A 20,238-nucleotide genomic window follows, 5' to 3' on the forward strand; every position below is an offset into this window, starting at 1 on the left:
AAATTTTTACGATAAATAACTCCAGGGACCCGGCTGTTAAGTCAAAGGAGATTTACCGCCTTCCCGCGAGCAGGTGCGCCGTAAACAACTAATGTGATGGATCAGCCGCTCAGCCGTTGTGTTCTCCCAGCGCTGTGTAAGCAATATTTTAGGCGGGAATTAAATCAGTGGAAGTCAGCCTTTATAGACGTCGTAAATTCGTGAACGACTCTTTTAAACCTTAACTCTGATATAAGGAATTAATAATAGACCTTGGAGTACTTTTCACTTAACTCCTACGTGTTGTGAAAGGTACTCTTAAAATGGTTTCATAATTAAAATAATTTCAAAATGTGCTAAGAGCAGATATTACAGCTGCCGTAGAAAGTACATAGCTGAGCATCGGTATTCCCCATAAAACCCTGGTAAAAGTGATCTTTTTCCAGCTTTTTCCGACAATTATATGTTCGATGCTACGCTTCCCGATGCGTGGTTTTAATCCTGGAACGTTAATGCTTCAGCCTTCTACCACTGTCACTTTTTACCACCCCCGTTTTTTAATGGCTCCACGCTCTCTGTGCCTTGTATGGAGCAGGGGCGTTATAAATTCGTATAAAATAGGTTTTTAAATTTTATTTCTACATTGACTTTCGTGCTGCACGTTATCATTTATCCATTCCTTTTACGCTTTACATAATCAGCCACTCTTCGCCTACAGATATTTGCATCTCTTTTCTTGCTTCGTCTACATTCTAGCAATGTATGTAGGCGAATGTATGTATCTCAGATTTTTTATATTAACTATCACAAATTATATTTTATCACAGACTCCATATTTATTTAGTTTATATAGTTTTATTTTGTTATTTTATTACCTAACGCCTTAAGCCTAGAGTAAAGTATGTATTTTTTTTCCGAATTCTAGGAACAATGGGTGTAGGTTGTCGTCACTCGTAAAGGAGGCGACACTTCTTTCCTTTACCTTTTTGCCTAACCCAACATCGAGATCAAGGCAAAGTCTTCCAAATACAGAACAGACATTTTCACCTGCAAATCCGCTGACTTACGTCGGTTATTGGCTACTTGTTCTCGTGTAGAGATTTTCTTACTTCCGAACGTAGCTCTTGTGATGACTCTCATGCCCACTTAGCATTGAATGCTCCCAAAAACAAATCTAAACGTCCATGACGTCACTTCTGTACGCGCACTACTTGTAAACACATGATCTGCATGGGATGTATCAAGTTGTTTTGTTTTTTGTGAATTTATGTAATTTTATATTGGTCAAGATCTACTGTCCTAGCTGCACCAAAGCAGAAGACATTACCCTATATCCTCGTCATAGGTCGTCTCGTAGAGTGATGAAGAACTTGCCAATGAGGCCTAAAGTCACTACTGTTGATCATGTCGATTGTATACCTTTATCCTAAGACATAAAGCGTTATTGGATGATCCCGGATTCTCACATGTGAACACTTGAAAATAAGACGTAAAACCTAAATAAATATTAAAGTACTTACTGTATGTATGGAAGTCGGTGACTTGTACAGTGTTGCAGTCTTCGCCAACTTGAAGGTAGGTGATCTCACACCGGTATACCCCTTCATCATCGGGCTTCACGTTCGCTATCACCAGCTCCGCAAACGTTGCGTTCGGCTCGTGGGATATCGACATTCTAGGGACAAAATGAAATAATAGTTTATAATCATATACTACTTTCAACAGGTTGATGATGAGAAATTATCTATACAGAATGATTGATTTTATACGTAAAAGATTTAAATGGATTAATGTATAGCTTACTTGATGTCAAATAAAGTACACCCCATCAAATAATCAATGGTTTCATCAAATAATAAAGTAATACGTGAAAAGCGTTTCAAAAATTCCGATCACTACATATTAAAGTTTATTGTTATTTACTATCTGTTAATGCAGATTTTATACTGCGAGAAGTTAACAACCTGTGATATTACATAAGAAATTAATGTAAAATATCTCACAACGATTATACAGAGTGAATGGAAATAACTGAATAAGCATTTAAAGCTTATATACCTACAACTGATCACCGTGTTCAAATTTAAATTTTACCATATTTTCGTTGTCGACTCTATACTTTGATTAAAATATAACATAATTATTACTCACTTAACAAAAAATAAAAATAATAAAATTAATTCAGAACGGTACACACATTAGAGTATAGATATTTTTATTTTATAATAATCCCGTATTTTTTTAGTTAAAACATCGTTATGAACATTTAAAACTATTTAATACTCTTTGTTACAAAACTCTTTCTTTAGTCGATCGACGCCCACTGAAAGATATGGGACTGCGCCAAAAATTGTCATGATGACGTCCTCTGCTGCCCGCATAAACGACTTCCCGTGACTTCCACCTATGCCCGTCTTCCCGCGACTTCCACCTATGCCCGACTTCCCGCGACTTCCACCTATGCCCGACTTCCCGCTACTTCCACCTAGTAGGAGGCCTACCCCCGCCGCGTCTACCGACTCGTGATCCTTTCGGCCCCAACTTTACTAAGTATTTTATTATGCGTTTTAGTTTTATAAAGTGGTACGTATAAAATAGTCGGCAATAAAGATTTACTCTATTGTATGTCCTGATAACAATAGCGATCACAGAATCATACAGTAATCCGTTGTTCGAAATCATTGAAAGCATCGTATTGTTATATTTCGTTTTGAAGCCAGATAAACCATTGTGCAATTTCAGTTTTCGAAATTAAAAAAATGAAATAGTATAAAGTGGCATTCTACGGCGTAGACCGTAGACGTGCGTGCACGGCTACGCTATGGAAAAGCTCGCTAAAATAAACTAAAACTGGAATGCCAAGCGAACTTATTTCGTCCGGAACAATACCCAATTAAAACTAACGCCAAACGCATAGACCTATCAATCTACTAGAAGGGCCTTAATTACTCACTGGCATTGGATGTTCGCTACCTCCATTTGTTAAGTACTATTCACGTTTATTCAACTTTTATACAGCGAATTTTTAACCAATGCTTTTCATCACTACAACTTGCTTTTCAAATTTGTTTAACTGTTATTTGAGTGTTATTTGAAAACATGTTTTAGTCTTTTTTCAGCTCAGAATTACTTGCACATTATTAGGCGATTTCTTCAATAATTTACCCTGTTTAAAAAATAACTTACTCCGCTGGCTCAGTGACCCAAAGAGGGTCTTGGCGAGAGACTTCCACTTTCCTTTATCTTGCGCCATCGTCCGCCATTGGTTGACATTCAATTCGCGCAAGTCTGCCTCAACGCGATCGATCCAGCGATACCTGGGTCTACCCACTGGTCTTCGACCCCTCGGTTTTTCCAGGTACGCTACCTTCACGCTCCGATCCGATCCCATTCGCTCCAAGTGACCAAGCCAGCGGATTCGTTGAGCTTTATATTCGCCAATGATATTTGGCTGTGCTACTAAAGTCTCAATTTCGGCATTCTTTCGGAGCCTCCAAGATCCGTCTTGATTTCTCGCTGGTCCCAAGTAAAAAAATAACGCTTTTAAAATATTACTTATTAACTTTTTGGCTACTTCAGACATCTTTTTTTCAATATCCTTTCCAACTTATATGGATAAGCTAGGTTTAGTCACCAAAGTCATAAAAAAACAAAGGAGCCAAAACTGGTCTAAGTGGTAACTAAAAATAAACCGTTGTGATTTAGGATAAGAAGTATCGAAAGGATTCAAAGTAATTAAGAAAAAAAGAGACTTCTATGGGATAAGATCTTAAGCAAAGAAAAGAACAAATGAGATGACTTTGAAAGAATCCTAATTTTAAATTTGAATGCGTCATGGATACGAGAATACGCAAAACAGATGGCTGCTGGTGTCTTAAGGTTCTAAATAAAAGATCACGAATCGGCAACCGCAGCGAAGGATGTCCACCAATAAGAGCGTCGTTCGACAAACACGTAACACAGGATACACCACTTCACCAGTCCGATTGGAAATCAATGGGGAGACCCATGTTCAGGTGTGGAAGCCTTCCGGCTGAATAATTATTTATGAATATCCATCATTGTACTCATAAATAACTGTGTACCTTCTCATATACCAATACACGTATCCTACTAGTGGTATAGACAATATTAAACACGTTAATGACAACGCACAGGCAGTAGTGTTAAAAATTATTTTTTAACATGAACTGCCTGTGTGTTGTACTTAACGTTTCGGTAGAAAATAGTGCGCATTCATTCCAATCCCATTACAAATTTTACTACGAAAATAAGAAAGTCCTTTGTTTTGAATCAAACATGGCCACCCGCCGTGCCCGGGCGATTTGTCGGCTAAATAACATTCAGTTTCGTTAATTACTTTGGCAAAGGTTTGCGGTTTTAATGAGGGTATTTGTTTTAGACGCAATTATAAACGCAGTCTGCTCGCGGACTGAGGTACTGGCGTGCCCACTTGGCGTGCATCCAGGCGTGATATTACTATTATTTTTTGTACATCATCTGTGATAATATCGATCTTGAATGTATGCAATAGATTTCCTATTAAATCTGTCATCTTTATCATGACTAGAACGTTTGTAGAAAACCATTTGCAAGTACTCTATTGCTCGTTATTTAGCGAGTACCAACTGTCACACTTAAACCGAAGAAGAACATGCGTTTTGTTGATGGATTTAACTTGGAGTAACACCTGAAGTACAACTGTATGCCGTTGATAAATTTTCACTACAAGCAGCCACCCATGCGTCACGCAATTGAAGGATATATTCATGATACTTTTGAAACTTTTAATTTTTTTTTCTCTAAAGCATGTTATATGTTGTGAAATAGCAGCTTCACTGCCAGTGTCTTCAGCGTGGGAGTCAGACAGAAATTATTTTTGTTTACTTTTTTAAAAAAGTATTCTAATGTTTTGAATTAAGTACGATTTGAATAAATAAGGCAATTTAAATAAGAAATCAATAACATCACGCACCCGTGCGAGACCGGCACTGCGGAAGGAATTTTCCCTAACAGTACCGGGTCTCGCGTTTTTTGGTTCGTAGCGTACATTTTCACGCAAGCGCAATTTAAAAAAATTATAAATGATAATAAAAAACTAGAATAATAGTTCGCCAACGAAGTTAAAACATTCAAGTGCAGTTCAGACATGTTAGCATGTTACTTCGGGCGATGCCGACGCCGTACTGGCCCATAAAAATTAGACTGACGATATCTCGAGTCGGCGTGAGACCGGCCCCTTACCGAACATCCCGCGTCTCGCTCCGGCGCGAGACTGGCGTCTAACTTGAAAGAGTAAAAAAATACTTGTTTATTTCGTTCATTAATTCAATCATGTCAATCGTGTCAATCGTGTCAATCGTGTCAATCGATAGGCACCAACTGCAAGGCATACTCTTCTCCCAAAAATCGCTACAATGACCGATCTTGTCCACACCCAACAATTTAATAAATACTCTATTGTTAAAATATTTGTATCTCCATTAACAACAGATCTTTTATTTTATAACACCAATCTTTCAGTCATCTTCACTATTATTAAAAAATATGGCAAAATCTCCTAGCTCTTGCTTCGTAAACATATTTTCCTCGGCTGATATCGGCTATTTAGTTTTTTCATATAGCCTTAAAGCTCAAGTATAAAAGGGATAAAAGTATTAAAGGGAGTTACTAGGCTTTCATGATCGTATTTTGTTAACAATAACAGTAGTTAAAATTTAATTTTCGTATTCATGACTCTAGTTTGACTGTTGCTTTAAATATATATGTATTACTGCGATCAAAAAGTAAGGTGAATTTGTTAATAAAATATAAATTATTTATTAATCCTTTCAATTACATCTTGTTCAAAGCAATCTCCGTTGGATAGACACAACGCACTTTTGCCAACGCTTTTTTCAGTCTTCGATACAGTCTGTATAGTCTTTTTTTGGTATAGCCTTCAATACCTTCATCGAGTTGGTTTTTATCTCTTCCTTCGCAACTTCCTCCGCATTGACCTTTTCTCTTAATTTATTTTTACCTGGATATATTGATCAGAAATATTCAATGTTTTTTTTAGTTGGATTTAAATTTGCTTACTGTGATCTATAGTTAAAGGCAACGTGTCGTAATTATTTGAATAAATATTCAATTACAAAATCTAAGTACAGTTTACTGTATGAGTATCTATCCTAAGTGATCGAAAGATTGCAATCTATAGATGTCTTTTATAAGTTAGAGTACTTTTTGTAAATACAAAATAAATTTAACTTTACGAACAATCTCGCGAGCTTAAAGTTTAAGCAACAATAGAGTGTTGACGTACAAATTAAAAAAGCTCGCAAAGTGTCGCGGACGAGGTAACGTCGGTTAAGCTTTTTCCCAGTTCCATTTTCAAAGCTAGCAATTAATCTTACTGGCACATAAAGCGCACAATATAAAAAAAGGAAGAAATAAACTCGCAATGAACGGGTGAAAAACAAAAGTGTTTTTCCTTCCGGCATCTATTAATTTTTCGACGTCGATTCAGTGCGACTTCCGGCGCCATTTTTAATTATTGAATGTCCCAGCAAATAGTGTGCAGCGGTGGTTGTTGGGATACTTTTAGTTTTTCTCTATTTCTCCCTCACTCGGCGCGGACCGGCGCACTCTATGCGGCTTTTACGAGTTACGGCAAAAAAGGAAATGGTAAATTAATTACAATTCTGTATTTTAGAATTCAATTTCGAAATGTATTTCGCGGGATACATCATGCGAAATGGAAGTGAATTGAAATTCAAAGATACGAAAAATCGTCTGTCATATTCGAGGGAAATGTGGACTTTTCTCACATCTCGATGTTATTCCGAATCTTGTGTGATCGAAATGAATTTTTATGTATTTTACATTCAAAAAAATATACATATGTGGGAACGGAACGTAAGTGAAAAGGAAGTGAGTGATTGATTGATGAATGAATGAAGCGTAGGAATGGATTATGGCATTCGCTGGGAAGATGGCGATGGGCCGGTTTGTGTCAACTATGTTAGAGGTGAAAAATTAAAGTGTTTATAAAAATATTTACATCTATTATTCGCCTGCGTGATTCACTCCCACATATATCGTCAAATATTACTGTATATATTTGGTTAAGTGTAATCATAATTAACTTGCACCTTTTACTGTCAGATATAACAAACTTTAATTCACATAACGACTAAACTAGTCATAAAAGAATACATCTTTCGGTTGTTATCGTAAAACATCAAAACAGCAACAACAACAACAACGAAACGAAACGGTATAAGTCTAAGATACTTCAGGTTAAACTAAGGTATGGAATTTAACACAGACATTTTTTTTACCTGAGATTAAACGACACACACTAAAGATAGTCTGCCAAAATATTACGTGTGTATTATCAATTGCGAATGTACTTCGATAAGTTCGAAGTAGTGTGATAATGGCTGGACTAATAATTTGTAGCAAATTAAATGACATTTGTAATAATACTTAGGCGGAGGAGGCTTTATTGTGGGCGGTTATTGGCTAACATGATGACACAGGTACCTGCAGTAAATTTAAAATTTTTGATGATCTTATGCTTATCGTTAATGTTACGTTTATAAACGATTTATAACTTCGCTTATACAGATAAAAGGTTTTTATTTATATTTATTAATTTATTTAAAAAAAAAATTATACATTTAGTGTAACGAAGGCATTATATTAGCCGAATATATATATTATATATTATCTAAAGGCATTCTCTGCTAGTTAACCGTTTAGGTGGTGCATAGATAAATTAATATAAATAATAGTAAATATGGCAAAATATAAAAATTTTGACTAAAAAATTGGTATAATTTTTTATACTAGAATACTTTGTTTGGTTTGTGTACGTTTAAAAGGCTAGTGGGAATGCCAGCAACAAAAGGATGTTTTTTATTAAAAAAAAACGTAGTATTTCATACCGTGTATCTCTAGTGCCATAAAGAGCCTACCGTACAAGTACGTACAAAAGCAGAATGCAAAATTTGTATAACTCCATTCAGACGTCGAGTGTTCTTCAAACATTATAACATCGAATGCTAATGTTTTCTCTCTTAATATATTTGCCTTATCTTTATTTACACTGTTCCAACATCTCGCCGTTCGCTCTGACGTTTATTGAGGTTTATGCAATTATGTACTGTTTATTTTATTTATTCATTTTAGTATCCACTTAAGGGTTTATTACAAAATTTTGTGTATGAATGAGAATAATTCAGGATCAGATTGAATTCTTGCACAATGACAATTAAATTCAAAATAATACTTTTTAAAGGTTGTTGTTTAATAAACTTCTAACATTATTCTCAAATACTATAGCAAGTTTTAAGTTTTAAGCAAGATAAACATAGCCTTTATTTGATAGCATTTCTGTCATGTTATATACAGTCCTAAGTTAAGTATGCTTATGTAATAAAGTTTCAAACATAGTATAACTGTCCCATCCATCTGTAGGATTAGTCTGTTTGGGAAGTACTAGCTTGAAGCTTGGAGCTCATAACAGAAACGAGCCAAGAAGCTGATTGGTAACGATGTTTTTTTATGTTTGCGTGTGTTTTTTTGCTAAGCATGGAGAATCGGCAAAAAGTTTCCAATTTTTCGATATTCTTCAGACTGGATCTTGGAGAATGTGCAACTGAATCACACCAAATAATTTATCACTCGCAATAAGCTCTTTGCTAATACTTTTATAGTACGAACAGCAAAGGAGTGGAAATATCTACTGGCGTCGTTGTCTTCAATCAAATATAAGTATGGAGTCTTCAAGACAAGATTGAATAATTTCTTTTAGCAAACATGTGCTATCGTAGACCTCGCCGTCGCTTAACATTAGGCGAAGTACAGGTAGAATACTTCGCCTGCAGAGGATAAAAAAAGTATTTCAAACCATACTTATGTCCTACGAGTGAAAAATTATAAGATAAATATCGATTTATATATTTGGACTGTCTCCATTGTTTAAATTATTTAAGTACGTGCCATATCAGTTGCCAAAGAGTGAAATATTTAGAAATTGTTGTTACCACAGTTTTACATTAGAAGGTAATACACAGAACCATTTATAGCTGTACGTAGTTATAAAACGTAAAATTCATTTACGTTACGTGTAGGCATCCATCGTAGAGGTGGAGTAATCCCATCGATCGTACATCGTGGCAATTAACCGTAGCAAGTTTACTGATGAATACAGCTTCCTCGTAGCAGCGTAGCAGTTGTACTCACATCTCGTAGAGGCAAACCGCTCGTCAATATAGCCCGCATTCATAAATAAAACAGTTTTCAAGCGCACTTCGCTACGAGACGGAGTTTCAGCACGCTATTTAGAAGCACTAAAGAAGTTGAACGCTTAACGATAGCTACCTCTACGCGTGGAGCTATTAAAACTGCCTCAACACAATAAAGCGCTTGTAAAAACTACCCACACTGGAGCCGTCCTCCTGTTACACCGACACGAAATAAATAATATAAGCTTTTATTAACAATTTTTTTTTCAAATATCTATCAAGTATCTTTAAATTATTCCCTTTTTATGTCAACCGTTAGTCGCCAAATGCAACACATAGGCTTCTCTCAAAAGATTGTCACATTGACCGGTTGGACACTGCCTATCTCAAGTGACTTCACACAACTTAATGTTGTCTGTACATATAGTGGTAACAAAGCTGCTGTTGTAATATTCATATGGCTTTTGGGACGTACACACTTGTTAATAAACCTTTAAAGATATTTTAAAAATTTCTATTAACGTATCTTTAGTAACGAATCAACACTGTCGCTTTTAAATAACGAAGATTAGCGTTATTATGCGATAGTTTTTAACTAATAGAGATGTAGGAGTGGTCGTAGTACTGTAGCTTCTTGATCTTCTGTAGCTTCTTATTCTTCTGTAGCTTCTTGTTCTACTGTAGCTTCTTGTTACTCGGTAGCTTCTTGTTAATGTTGACCGCACCTCCGCTAGCACTTATAATGAGCGCGGAGACTCTCAACAGCGCGATGCAAACTTTTGTTGCGCCTACTGTGGCGCCATCTGTCATTTATCCATTTCATTGCCGCCGGCGCCGCGATGCGATCGATGGTCACGTGGGTAAGAGCTCGTTGCTAGGCAACACGTGTTTGAGTGGCGCGCGATATGCACGCCACAGAGATATTTGAGATATTACATTTGTATCGTAATGTATTTTATTAAATGTTTATTCTAAAGTTTTCCTTATTAAGTATTCCAATTTTTTTCCCACAAAATATAACACTAACATAAGCATAGCAGATAGCTATGAATATATTTACTACGCGCGATACTTTTCACCACAATTTCAACGTTATAACGTTACCTACTCGACATAAGAAGGGACATAGACTTCCCAATGCGTTTGTACAGCCTTTTCAAGCATAGTAAAAAACCTACATAAGTTAAAATCCCGATGGATTATTTCGAACATTTGATTTTTTAAGTGTATTTATTTTTCAATTCACGTTACACTGTTGCCATGTAACTAATGTAAAAAAATTCATAGGTAACGGTGTGACTGAGGTCTCATGCATCAAAAGTCGGGCCGGGACAATAAAGGGGCCACTAAAAAACCTTCACGTCGACCAAATGAACCGGCACGCGGCACCGATTGCCGCAGAATAATACGTGCGGGCGGAAATATGTATTATAAAGTGGATTTGTTGTATCAAGTTGTTTTCGAACGAGCTGCAGGAGAACCGTAGTTGAGTCGAGTACTCGGGTTGTATTATATGACCGTATATAGGATATTTGATTTGCAATACTCAAGTTGAAAAATATTATGATCGGTTTATACACGATACACAGTGAAAAAAAATATTTCGGAAGAAGGAATGACGAAAAAACGATGTACACACTTATACATATATATAAACATACATTTTTTTATTTATTTAAGTACATCGGTAACATAAGTTAAAATACATAGAAGTTCATCAATAATGGTTCTCTTATTATCGCGCGTAAAAATAAACATCTGGCTTTATTTTTCCTAATATTTCTTTTTAATTTTGATCAACGTCAGTTGGTTCACCGCCAGAGATAGGTTCATATTCACTCTATCGATAGTTAGCGAAATAAATTGCAATTTAAATTATTTTCCTCGCAATTTTTTCACATTTATTCCACGTAAGAATCTTCCTCGTAATAAACAGAAAAAAAATAACTTTAATTAGCAGAATTGATCAAGCTTTGGTTAAATAGCGTTATTTATTATTTCTGAATTCATTGCGATTTGATAGGGTGTACTACATATTAAAAACCGGCAAATTTGCTATACATTCAACCCCTTGAAATAATTTACAGATATACCCAATCACCGATACAAATACATAAAAAACAAAATTGTACAAAAAGTTATTTCAGAGACAAGTATACTCAAGACATCTCGCAAATAAATCAACTCTGTATCTATTTGTATCGGTTAATGCGATGTCTTCGTGATAGGACCGCAACTTAGTTACACTGGAACGGATTTAGTGTAGGTAATACGTTTAAACGACGGAATGAGAGCATGGAGGTTAAACCTTACCCGCTCCGCTAGGCCAGACTGATGGTTACTGAACCTATTCAATTTGGCATCCAAATTCCGAAAAAATATTACACGAAAAATAATTATTAAATAATATTGAAAATATGCTACAAAACAATGTGTATCTTAAGTTATAGGTGACACAGTATATTGTTTGCACTTTTATCAATACACATATATATAGTTTTGTAAAAACAAAACTTATCTAAGATAGAGATATTCAGAGCGATTATAAAGAGGATGTTTATTTTATAACTAACTTAACCTTTAACTGTGGACGCGCGGTCTCACAGACCGCTTGCAGTTTGTAATTTTTGTGTTTACCCCTTTCCCCTTGCTCCACGCGTTTAATTCTCTCAGTAGCTTTAGTTTTAGCGCCGAAACGTATGTTGAGATGATAGGTTGTATCGGCGGACACAAATTGGCTGAGTTATTTTACTTTATACTTTAACCGCGGTCTGTCGGACCGCACGTCCACGTTTCCTGCGTAAATAATATAAACGGTGACTTTTTTTAATTTGATTGTTTTATGTTATTTTCCTTCAAAATGTCAATGAATATTGAATGAGAAGATGGCCTATGCTCATTTTATATCGCATTCTTGACTTGTGCGATATAAATGCCCATGTACTACACAATGAGCATCAGAGCAAAAAAATAAAAAGAGGAGTATTCCTTAAAAAATAGCACGATCTTTAGTGATGATCTTCCGCATATGCAAAGACGAGCAATAAAACCAAATATACCAAACGAATTGAAAATGTCAATGAAGCGAATTTTAGGGGCAGATATGCTCCTAGATGAACCCCCTAGCCAGGAGAGAGGTTCATTAAAACGAAAAACATGTCGTCTTTGTCCAACAAAACTAAAGAGAAAGTCCAATTATACTTGTATAAGTTGTAGGCAGGTCATATGTTTACAGTGTTCCAAACCCTTGTGCAAGAACTGCCAATAATTTTAAACAATTGGACCAATGTCAAAAATTTTGTGTTTTAATTTGAGAAGACTTTTATTCGTTTTTATATTAGGTTAAACCTTAGATTTTTAGTTTTGATTGTTATTTTTTCTAAAAAGTTTAATTCATTCGAGTTTTTCGTCCTACAATTGATCTCTAGTAAATGTATGCCAAAAAGTGGCTTTAATTGTTGGTATGCTTTATTTTATTTACAAATAAAGAAAGATTGATTAAAAGCCTCGAAATTATTTAATTTTAATATACCTAAAAAACAATAAATACAATAGTGTACAAATTAAATTAATATTTACGTAATATTTGGACTTCAGAACATAGCGGTCCGAGAGACCGCGCGTCCATGGTAGTGTGACAAAAAAATGACGTCCATAGTTAAAGGTTAATATTAACGATTGAGTTTTTAAATTAGTTATTTCTATTTGTATTCTGTAGATTTGAAACTGGCCGGTTAGAGATTGCTATGCTTATGTAAGTATATATCTTATATTTATGCTATGTGACGTTTTTTTACATATTGTCGCCATACATCTCTACTCTAAAACGGCGGAGACATTATGTTACCTCAATAACAGTTTTTTTAATTTTCTATTTACCATATCAAATTACTTAACTCTAGCTGTTTTGATTATTTTTATGGATGATATTTTTAATGTTATAATTATGCAGGCGTCCCATTTATTAATAGATAGATAATTTTGGGGACCTTCTGTTCAGCCCTGTCTAAGCAGAGACGAGTACATTTTATTGTATAAAATGATTTTTTCACATACCTTAACGCGAGTATACTAAAGATAGGTTCGTTATAGACTGAAGTGATTGATTAAAAGAGCGTTTAAACATTTTAATAAACGCTGACAAAGAATGTTAGCACAGAAGGGTCAAGTGAATAAGTAGGCATATACCCTTACTTTGATATTATTATAAGAGGTTCTTAAGTCTCAAAAGCTATACGCTAAGCTCAGGTAAATGACAGAGATTAGAGAATTTTTTTTATTAATATTAGGATCTGTATTCCACAGACATTGTCGTCTGTGCCTTTGTTTTTACAAATGCAATTGCGCGATTTTTTTCTCACGTTTTTGCTTCTTACATTGTTAACCTCTTAAACAATTTACTTACTTAAATCGTAAACTATTAAACTAAGTCGAAGTAAGTTTTTTTAAAGCATTGGTGTCTTGTTTGTTGTAAACGAGCTTCTAACAGCGACCACTTTTTAAAAACACTTTCGTACATACATTTATATTAAAAAAAACATATGTATTTATCTTTGAATGCCTCGTCATCGTCTCGGCTGAATGACTGCTTGACTTCACTGCTTGTCATAGGCTATACCTAGAGATTACAAATAAGTCCAGTTGGAAGCGGCTGGAATTAAACGTCTTCCGACAAACTTACGATTTACTTCCGACAATGTCTTCTATCCACATTGTCGGTGGATGTCCTATACTTGCTGTTCCGGAGTCTCCACTCTAGAACCTTAAGGCACCAGCGGCCGTTTAAACCCTTATATGATATGCCAACTGCAACTTCATTTTGCCAAATCGCTGAGCTAATCTCATTTAGTCTGTAAAAAAATATATTTAGAATTGGTATTTAAAATTTTCATTTCTTTTAATTCTACAGAACTTAGAAAAAAGCTTCGTAAAAATGACGAGATTAAACAGACGAGAAAACGTCAAGCAGACGGGCGTAATAATCAAACTTGAAATGAAATAAGGGCAAAGAAAACAATCCGAGAAGTTGCGCATAGTGTGTTTGTGGTATTGACATTGACATGAGAGAAGCGGGTGGCGATTTCATAAGTGGAGCGTTTTATGTCTACGATATAAATAGGAAAAAAGAATACTTTTATTCGATACTAATAATATCTTCTGTTATTCTTAATCAACTTATATCTTACAGTTTTAATTAATTTATTAAGCAAAATGCATTAAGAAATATTATAAAATCCAACAGCCATATTAACTACGCAAATTTCATATCAATCTAGATATGTAAAGGCTTATCCAGTCTGAACAATACAAGGCTTACATACTTCCATGCATAAAAACATATATATTTATTTTGGTATCTGATTTCGCAACGATTAACTTGTAAACTTTGCACTTCCGTTAAAATTTTGAAACTATCCACTACCCGGGGATGATTTCATGAAGGCTCTCACTTGATCCTTCCTCGGAAAAGTCGTGGTAAGTCGCTGACTGCAGATATCTTAAAGGAAGATGTATATATATATATATATATATATAAAAGTGTGTGTGTGTGTGTTTATATATATATATATTACATTTTTCTTAGTTAGTTAGACTGTACATAGTGCATATGTGCTATGTTTATGTTTTGTATGAAAGTGTTGACATTTATTTATCACTAAACAAACATTAAAATTTATATTACGTTCGTATCTATCCATATTTACTGTAAATATTATGAGGCATACACACACACACATTTGTATACATACATACATTATCATGGTCGTCATCAACATTTCTGCCGTAACACGTTTACTACTGGATATAGGACTAATCATAGATTATTATAAATATATGCATACACACATATATGTATGCATATACAGATAAATTCACATATGTTTTAGCTTATTTTACAAATTTCTCAGTTAATCGTATCACGAAGTTTCTGTGTAACTAAAGTGAAATCTGTAAATTATGAAAAATACGCAGAGCCTTTGTCGTTTCAGCCCATAGACACCCACTGTAAGGCATAAACGTTTCCCAAAGATATCTATACAAGGAATATGGCATAATTGTCACGCTTGGCAAGCGGTTAAGCGATAGCAGTGTGGTACTATGGTACTAAAAGTACCATAATGCGCATCTTTTGGAAATTTGTGAGCAGGAGCATTTATATATAATTAACGAACGAAGTGTGAATTATATAAGTTTGTATCCCCGTAATCGAACCCGCGACCTGCTATCAAAAAATCAGTCCTTTACCGCAAAGCTACCACCGCCTCTTACATACAAAGCCTTACCATAAGCCAAATAATTTGTCAGTTCTTTATAGTCTAAAATATTAAGAATTACTTACTGTATAAATAGCTTGAAGCTAAGTGGCCATTCATAATCGTTTCACAGCTAATTCGTTTCGCCTGCCAGTGTGAACGTACCCTAACGCCCTCGGCGATCTCACGCATCATTGGAGCGTAAATATGACTTCATTCTACGGGTCCAATGACCGAGTTTTGACAGTGGCCCCTGGATTTGAAATACGCCTACAATTTAGCGCCTCTCTAAAAAGTTTCTTGTGGTTTTAACGGATTTCGGCGTTCGCTTTTAATCCCTTTCAAAGCAATTATGGGCGAATTGAAGCTAATTCACTTTATAAGGCCCTTTTTTAATTTCCTCAGTGATTGTTGGGCTTTCGATGATGAAAGGGAATTTTCTTAAACACTCACAAAGAACATCGACCAGGCGACTCCGAATTCGGATCCTCTCGAATGTACGAATTGTAAATTATTTACAAAAGTACGTCAAGATCAAAAGCGAAACGACACAACAAAAATAATTATCGGAGTCCCAATTATTTCATTTTAATTGACTCTTAAATGACTTCCCGTCGATCGGAGGACTTTTGACAAATGTTAATTACGGGATTTAATATTAAAATATATGAAATTTTCGAAATGATTACTTGAAAAATTATTATAGAGACCTAATAGCGGATTGGTAATTTAAATTGGTAGGCGCAAAGCGCAACGGTATCTCAGTGTAGTATAACCACTCACAATATATACACATTTTTAATATTTTATTGACCAGTGATTCTCAAAGTGGTCTATAGCGACCCCTAGGGGTCTATGACAACCTGCAAGGGGTCTACGTCAGCGGAAAAAAATTTGGAGGTCCATGAAATGAAAATGGGGGTCCACGATAGTAGATCTCAACACATACACTGATAGTACCTATTTACTTATATCATACTATCTTATAATATCAAAACACTTACATTATTTATAAAAGTACACATGAAGTTAAAAAATTATTATATATGTTTATAAAATTGTGTAAGTTGTAGGATGTTGGTATTCGCTTTGTGGTCGCAATACATTTTGAACATGCACTAAACTTCACTACAGTTAGAAATTTATAGGAAATCAATATCAGGTAAGTAGGGGGTCTACCCAACACGGAAAAACATGGCAAGGGGTCTACGACACAAAAAAATTAGGGGAACTCTGTTATAGACGAAGCATTTGACCTATGTTTCGCCTAATCTTAAACGATGACGAGGTTTACGATCGTATACGCTTGCTTAGAAGAAATCAATTCACTCTTGTCTCGAAGACTGTTAAGTTATAATTGTCCTAAACTAAGACATCGGTAGGTTGTTTCACACTTTTTTAAGAATATCGTAAACGCTAAATTCGTTCCGTACTAACATGACCAAGGGAATTTAAACTTCTAATCTTTAAATTTTGTATCTCGCTATTATTTTTCTTCTTCTTCTGTCAGCCGATGGACACCTACTGCAAGACTTAGGTGTCCTTCGAAGATGGCCACGTTGATCAAGCCTACGCAGGTTGTATCCAGCGAACTTAGCTATGCCATCGATTCACCTTTATTACTACTGCACGCGAAAATGCTTGCTAAACATTATTTTCAAATATCACGTCTCAAACTGAAGATGTATTTTAAACATATTATTCACCGCTGAGTCGGGATCAAACCAGTCACCGATTTACACTATTAATTACGTTAATTGAACTCAGTTGTTTTATACAAATATTAACGTCGGTAGATATGTGTATCAACCGCAAATGTTTGATTTACATTCAAGATTAATTACATATTAATTTGCGTAATCATATTGGAGACATGACTGATTTTAGGTCAAATATTCCAGCCACAGTTATTAATATTATCTCAAACATAACTTGAGATATATTTAGGTAGTACAAAATTGCTTAAGTAACATACACACATGTATATATGCTTCGAAAATAATTAAAAAAGAGCAACATTCGATAAAAAATTATCTCGCGTAACTTTTCTCTTAGAGTCTTTAGGTGCCATATTTCACAAAAAAATTCATCTGCAATACTAAAATTGTATCTTACTAAAAGTTATATAACTTCGTAAAGTAATAAAAGAAATTACACTAATATAATGCTAAGCCAAATGGGTTGAATAACTAAATAAATCAAAGTATCGCGATACATAAAATAATTTCCACAGGCACACCTTTAATTAATTCCATATTTAAGTGAAAACATGTACCGATAAATTTGAAACAACCACGCCTCCCTAACCTATATTTTTTCGCTCCCAACAAACATGGGGTATAACGCCCTTATATACGGTGCGAATGATTCAAGTGTTATTAACAATGGCGCTGTACCCCCATAAACAACCCCTTCATGACTTATGTTAATATAAAATCACTGAAATCGAAGTTTAATTTCAGGTTTCATGTGTTTATTGCCGTGTTTTACTAGCATTTATATTGCAAGATTTATGACGGAACTTGGTTTAGCACTCAAACTGTTTAAGACTCCACATGAAGTTGGGTTTTCCTTTTAAGGAAAATCCTACTTCGTATACGAATTGTAAACTAGGTCTGTTTTCAACATCTGTTGTCAAAACTACAGAATAATTAGAAATTTATCTCAGTTTTAACATAGCTAGAGTTTTACTTCCATTTCTCATGATGAAACGTATTTTTTTTACTTGCCGGTAAATCCATAATAGGATGTACTCATTTCATTGTTTCTTCTTCCAGTTTATTTATCTAAAAATTAGATGGTTATATGAGACATAAGAAAAGATAGTTATATGAGAGCCTTCAAAAACCAGATAGGTCCCCCACACGTTGAACCGTCAACATAGTTAAGATGGATCCTGGTTCTCGTGGTAAATACAGTCTGGCCAAGCTGATCTAAGCTGGCGTCATGTCCAATACAAACAAGACTGAGTAACATAGTTAAGATCGTTGGATGCGGGCAGTGTAAGACGATTCATCGTGGAGATCTTTAGAGAGCATTAAACTTCTATAGATCGAAAAGAAGACGAAGAACCAACTGACTAAAATTTCTCCTACCTTCATTTTTTATTTTACTTTGCAAAATTACACACTCGTCGCACTAATACAGCATCGTAAAAAAATGTTAAGTATTCCGCATTCCAGCTAAAAGTTTTATCATATGACAGAGTGGAGATTAACCCCTTATGTGGGGCCATTAAAACCTCTGCGTTTATAAGCGGAACGAGGTTAGATAAAATTTCGTGATAACAAACGTTGTGTACCCAAAAATACAGCACTGTGTTTAAACATTTCAAGCTGTTTTATTTACAAAAAGTTTTCATATGAAATTGACCAAACCGCTCGCCTAACGGTGTTGAGTAATACAAAACATAATTAATCAATTTATGTAGTATATTCGTACAATATTTTCTGCTATTAATGTATGTTACCAGAGCCTTATTAGTATGCAATGAAAAGGACTACTTTTGGGTTAATTTATTTATTAACACTTTTTTATACACCATAGAAAATAAATAGAGAAAAAAAAACAATTCATATGGCACAAGTGGCGGTTTTATCGATGCGATTTCTACCAGACAACCTTTGGATGGAAATGAGAGATTTAGGTCGAATTATAAATGAGGAGAACCGTAAAAGAAAGAAAGCAAGCAACATAGCCTAGCAGAATTGAAAGCAAAAGTCACATAACAGAACACATGCCCGCTGGACCTAGTTCTGTAGGGGAGACCACGCATTAACAAAAGTAGCGTACGACATCTTCAAGATGGACAGATAGCCTTTTCAAGGTCGATTGAAAATGTTGTCAAGCATTTAAATCCATAAAAGAGTCCTATTACCAGCGATAGGTTTCTTATGGTTGAAATGATGCAAGCTACAGCATTATTAATTTCAGCATTAATAAATAATATATATTTTTATATATATATATATATATATATATATATATATATATCTTTCAGAGAATCTTGCAGTTGGTGTTTATGGGCTGAAGTGACAATCGTAAACAAGTAATTGTAATTGGTTGCGATAATAGTATATCCTTATATATATATATATATATATATATATATATATGTTATATAAGGATATACTATTATCGCCACGCATGTCAGGCGGGTTGGAGATCGCTGTGTAGTATAAAGATACGCAGCTAAAGCTACTGCGCATACTCTGAAAACTTATTTGTGCGCAGTGGCAATCCTGTATAATTAATAAAAAAGTTTGAATTATGTAAGATTATATCATCGGAATTGAACCCGCGACCTACGTATGTCTCATTCTTTTACCGCTTGGTTTCCAATGTTACATAATTAAAGTATTAGGTTATAAATATTTAAATATGGAACTGCAATTTAAGACTCACTTTTGAACACGAATAGATAAATCTTCTTCACTTATTTACAGTATTAAAAATTGTAAACTCAAAGAAGATGCCCCCCTGAAAGGTGCGGTAATCGAAAAAGGATAAATAATGAAAAAGTTAAATAAATCGGTTAGTTTTGTTTATTTATAGATCTTCACATCTTTAATTAAATCTCGTAGAAAAAATCGCGTACATATAAAAGAATAAATGGAATTTAATCTAAAATTTCATGGCCAAACAAAATAAAGGAGGCACCTTATACGAGGATTATCTCCTTAAGAATTACATTCGCTGCGTTTTTGTTGGAACACGTTTTTCTTTAAGCAAATACGGGAGCTTTTTTCTCGGGTGGCTAAATCCATCCC

The 20,238-nt window shown here is 34.8% G+C and overlaps 1 protein-coding gene across 1 annotated transcript in view; it reads right to left on the bottom strand.

Annotated features, from left to right (window-relative positions):
* Positions 1-20,238, bottom strand: part of nrm (neuromusculin) — a 694,689-nt gene that overhangs the window by 208,015 nt on the left and 466,436 nt on the right. The window contains exon 4 of the mRNA XM_068768211.1: positions 1,500-1,654. Within this exon, the coding sequence (XP_068624312.1) occupies positions 1,500-1,654 (155 nt within the window). The remainder of the gene's footprint in view (positions 1-1,499; positions 1,655-20,238) is intronic.

This window comes from Battus philenor, unplaced genomic scaffold, assembly GCF_028537555.1.
Source record: "Battus philenor isolate CCGP_79_NKW_IND1 unplaced genomic scaffold, ilBatPhil1.0.hap1 SCAF_25, whole genome shotgun sequence".
Lineage (NCBI taxonomy): Eukaryota > Metazoa > Arthropoda > Insecta > Lepidoptera > Papilionidae > Battus > Battus philenor.